The sequence below is a fragment of the Molothrus aeneus genome, chromosome 17 (genome assembly GCF_037042795.1).
Source record: "Molothrus aeneus isolate 106 chromosome 17, BPBGC_Maene_1.0, whole genome shotgun sequence".
Classification (NCBI taxonomy): Eukaryota; Metazoa; Chordata; class Aves; order Passeriformes; family Icteridae; genus Molothrus; species Molothrus aeneus.
The window spans coordinates 10,755,837-10,760,466 of record NC_089662.1 but is presented as its reverse complement, the minus strand read 5'-3'; the positions used below and the strand labels follow the sequence as shown (position 1 = coordinate 10,760,466).

At 52.4% G+C, this 4,630-nt stretch overlaps 1 protein-coding gene across 1 annotated transcript; it reads left to right on the top strand.

Annotated features, from left to right (window-relative positions):
* Nucleotides 1-2,974: 2,974 nt before the first annotated feature.
* Nucleotides 2,975-3,598, top strand: LOC136564103 (uncharacterized). The gene has a single exon (XM_066561876.1). The coding sequence runs from the start codon at nt 2,975-2,977 to the stop codon at nt 3,596-3,598; it is 624 nt and encodes a 207-aa protein (XP_066417973.1).
* The last annotated feature ends 1,032 nt before the right edge of the window (nt 3,599-4,630 follow it).

The window sequence follows — 4,630 nt, the reverse complement described above, 5'->3', positions numbered from 1 at the left end:
AAATCTCACAAAAAGCCACCTCAGGAGCCCTGTGCCAGCTCCACACAGAGCAGCAGCAGATGCATTCACAGAATCACAGAATCATTCCACTTGGAAAGTGCCTCCAAGATCCTCAAGTCCAGCCAAACACCACCTTGCCCACTAAACCTTGTTGTCAAGTGCCACATTTACTCATTTTTCCAGCACCAGTGTTCCTGGAGCTCTGGGCTCTTCTAGGCTCAAGCTTAACCCTAAGCCTTACCCTAACCCCAATTCTTTAAAATATAAAGGGAAAGGAGGGTGTTTTCTGCAAGCACAGCTTTCAAATAAGTCTTAATTCAAGTAATTGAACGGGCAGCGTTTATTTTTCCTCTCATTTTTGTTTTCCTACCACCTTCCCTGTCAGTTTAACTCACAGGTAATGTGGTTTTTTTAACAGTGAGCTGGGCCATGTCTGTGGGATGCTATGGGCTCTGAACCCCTGAAGATGCTTCAGGATCTTGGCACATCTGTCCAAGGCCCATGGGGTTGGTGCCATCCTGCCTGTCTTGGATGACATTTTTGCCCTCTTAGGACACAGTGTCCCCCCTCTGTGTCCCCCCTCACTGTCAGTCTGCAGGGGCTGCCTTCACCTGAACAGCCTCCCCTTTCCCCAGAGCTGCAGCCAAACCTCCAGAGTTCCTGCTGGCATTTTTTAAAGAGCTTTGGGATACATTAGACAGGATAAAAATTTTATAAGGGAATCATTATATACACTTTTATATGTAAAACCCTCGTGTTTCAGGGTAAAAGGCACCTTTTAACTGCCTGGGGTAAGGGGGAACTCCTCCACTGGGTGCCTTAGAGCCTAATTGTTTGTTATGGATGTTATGTGGTGAGTTTTTAATAAAACCTCCTGACTTTCCTGAAGGCTCACATACTAAAAAAAGCCTCATTGCACAGGACACCTGGGCTTGGGTGCAGGGCAGGGTTCACCATCAGCCACATCCTCCAGACTTTCCTGAAGGCTCACACACTAAAAGAAGTCTTATGGGAGAGGACGCCTGGGCTTGGTGCAGGGCAGGGTTCACCATGAGCCACAAAGATTGGAGGGAGCTGCCTGCCCACAGGCCTGGGAAAGGTCCTGGGCACTGTCACAGCCGTGGTGGGATGGGGAGCTGAGGAGGGGCTCAGGCCCAGCCCATCCCTGACTCCCTGAGCAGCTGCTCAGGGTCCCCCTGCTCCCCACTGCCCCTCTGCCAGAGCACAGCACCTTCCTCCCACAGCAAACACAGCCAGCAAACCTGTTTACACTCGAGTTGGGAACGGTGTCACATCCCCTAAGTGTCTTAAAGTAATACCTGATGATATTCTCTCCTTCAGTAAACATATTGATTAGATTACAAATAAGATTACGAGCGAACACGGCCCTCGCGCAGCGCCGCGGTTCCTCCTGCCAAGCAGGCTCGAGTTCATTTGTTACAGAAGCTCTTGATTATTGTGATTTAACGTGACTCTGCTCTTCCTCCCCCACGGGGACACCAAACAATTAGTGGCTGCATTTTGGGGTGATTATAACATACCTTGGGGGTGTTCAGGAGGCAAAGAATTAAAGAGTGAAGGATTTAACGACCTAGAAAACAACGATTGCCTGGGACAGGCTGCCCGTGGGGTGGTGTGACCTGGAATCCACGCAGCAGCCAGGGCTGGGACATGACAGTGCTGCCAGCCAGGACCACGCCAGCCCCTGAGCCACAGGGTGACATTGGAGTATGGCTTCAGGAGCATCTTGGAGTTTTACAGTGACTTGGGCACTCAGGGAGATGGGAAAAGGAGCAGACTCAACCCTCTGATCGCTGCCAGCAGCATGAGAGAGAAGGAAAGGAAAGGAAAGGAAAGGAAAGGAAAGGAAAGGAAAGGAAAGGAAAGGAAAGGAAAGGAAAGGAAAGGAAAGGAAAGGAAAGGAAAGGAAAGGAAAGGAAAGGAAAGGAAAGGAAAGGAAAGGAAAGGAAAGGAAAGGAAAGGAAAGGAAAGGAAAGGAAGCAGGGCCACCCCACTCTTGTCCCCACAGCCTGGCCTGCACCCATCTCTCCTCGTCACTGCCTCCCTCACTGATGGATGAGGGCAGGGAAATGCCTGTGATGCACAGCTCAGCACAGATTAACTGGGATTTAGGGCCAAGTGCCCCAGGGATCCTGGCTGGATCCAGGCAGCTGGGAAGCCCACAGCAGCCTGCTCCTCCACGCAGCAGTCAGGGTTAGGGTAAGGGCAGGAGGCAGCAGTGAAGGAGAAAAGCCCGGACAGACCCTGCAGTCCCAAAGCACATTCCTGGCATAGTTGGGATTTTTTACCTCCAGCATCCACAGCTCCTGGCTCAGTTTACCTCCACCCTTTCCAAACACAACTCACATGGACCCTCATCCATTTGCAACTTGCAGGAATTGCAGCGCTTGAAAGAAGGGGGGAAATTAAGAGGCGGTGGTTTAAGTGTTGATTCTGTGTGTACTGTGCTTCTTGTCACCGATTTTCTTACATCTTGTCATCACCAGGAGTTCCCTTTGAACATCTCTGTCCTGTTTGTAAATGTTTCTAATCGACAGTTTCATTTTCTTCTGTACTTTTCGCCTCAGTTTGTACCTGCCTTTGCTCTTGTAGATCACAGACATTTGCTCCACTCAATGACTGTTCCTCCCAAAAAGACTTAAATAGTCTGGAGCAGCCATTCTGATCAAACCCTACTGAAGCACGCATTCCTTTTCTTTAAATTATTTTTTTTTAATTGAAGTTCGGCGGGGGGGATGGTGTAGCATCATCCAAGCTACATCCCGTTTTCTCCCCTCCCCACTTTCCATTATTTAACAGTCAGCAAATTAATAATTAATACTTCGCATTAAGCAGAAAAAAGCATTGCCCCCACCGCGGGCTGCGGTTTGGGCAGGGCTGTGTTTCCGAGCGGGGATGGAGAGAGGATGGAGCCGGGAATGGAGCCGGGAATGGAGCGGGGAATGGAGCGGGGATGGAGCCGGGGATGGAGCCGGGGATGGAGCGGGGAATGGAGCCGGGAATGGAGAGGGGAATGGAGAGGGGAATGGAGAGGGGAATGGAGCGGGGATGGAGCGGGAATGGAGCCGGGAATGGAGCGGGGAATGGAGCCGGGAATGGAGAGGGGATGGAGCGGGGAATGGAGCCGGGAATGGAGCGGGGAATGGAGCCGGGAATGGAGAGGGGATGGAGCCTGGAATGGAGAGGGGATGGAGCCGGGAATGGAGCCGGGAATGGAGCGGGGATGGAGCGGGGAATGGAGCGGGGATGGAGCGGGAATGGAGCCGGGAATGGAGCGGGGATGGAGCGGGGAATGGAGCGGGGAATGGAGCGGGGAATGGAGAGGGGATGGAGCCGGGAATGGAGAGGGGATGGAGCCGGGAATGGAGAGGGGATGGAGCGGGGAATGGAGAGGGGATGGAGCGGGGAATGGAGAGGGGATGGAGCGGGGAAGGGAGCAGGAGCGGGAATGGAGCGGGGCCGGAGCCGGAGCGGGAATGGAGCCGGGAATGGAGCCGGGAATGGAGCGGGGTCGGAGCCGGAGCGGGGATGGAGCCGGGATGAAGCTGGATCGGGGATGAAGCCGGATCGGGGATGAAGCGGGATGGATCGGGGATGAAGCCGGATCGGGGATGAAGCGGGATGGATCGGGGATGAAGCCGGAGCGCTCGGCGCGGCGTAGCCGGGCTCAGAGCACCCTCTGCCGCCCGCCGAGGCGAGCCGGCCGTGCGGGCTCCCGGCCTTCCCCTGCGCAGGGAGAAAACGGATGCGGTTCCTTCCTAATGAAATAACAACGATTACAGAGCGTTTCCCAGCCGAGGGTTTCCGTGCCCTCCCTAAGCGGGGATTCAGCTGAGGCACGGAAGGGATGCAGTCGGTGTTAATCCCCTCTGACAGGTGGAGGCCGGGGAAAACAAGAACCAGCTGCCTCCACGGTTCTCACCTCTTGGTATTATTTTTCCCAGCAGTCATTATTGCCTTCTCCCTCGCCCCCCCAGGGACCCCACTGACCCCACTGACCTCTTTCCTCGCCCCCACCCGGCTCCACATCGTCCCGGCTCTCTGCCATTCAACTCCTGCTGAGTGTTCCACTACTTTGTCAACACTTTGATTTCTTTTTTTCCCTCAACTTCTCACACTTCCCCACAACACTCCCTTTCCAAATCCAGCCACAAAATACTCTACAACCAGAGTGCTCGCTGGATAAAACGGGAAAAAGACCCAGGAGTTTTCCTTGGAAACTTTCCTCAGCATCCCTATCTTCAGAGGCAGCATCCCTCTGCAGTTCCCATGTGCAGGATGAAACATCCAGGAGGCTCCTTGCTGGACAATTATAAAATTATTCCATTTTACACCTTTAAGCAGCTTTGAGTGACACTTACACTCCTCAGTTCTGCAAAATCAGCTTTTGTCAGGATCAGGGTTACAGGAGAGCTGGTGGGTCATAGAGTCAGCCCTGCTTGCGTTTTTCAAAAATGTGCATCTTTCGTATCTATAAAGCTGAGTTTTATAAATATCTCTCAGAGTATGCATGTATTTATACACAAATATATATACAGACACACATATTTCATGCATATATCTATATATATATAATCTATATCTATTTGTCCATAAGTTAGGTGGGCTG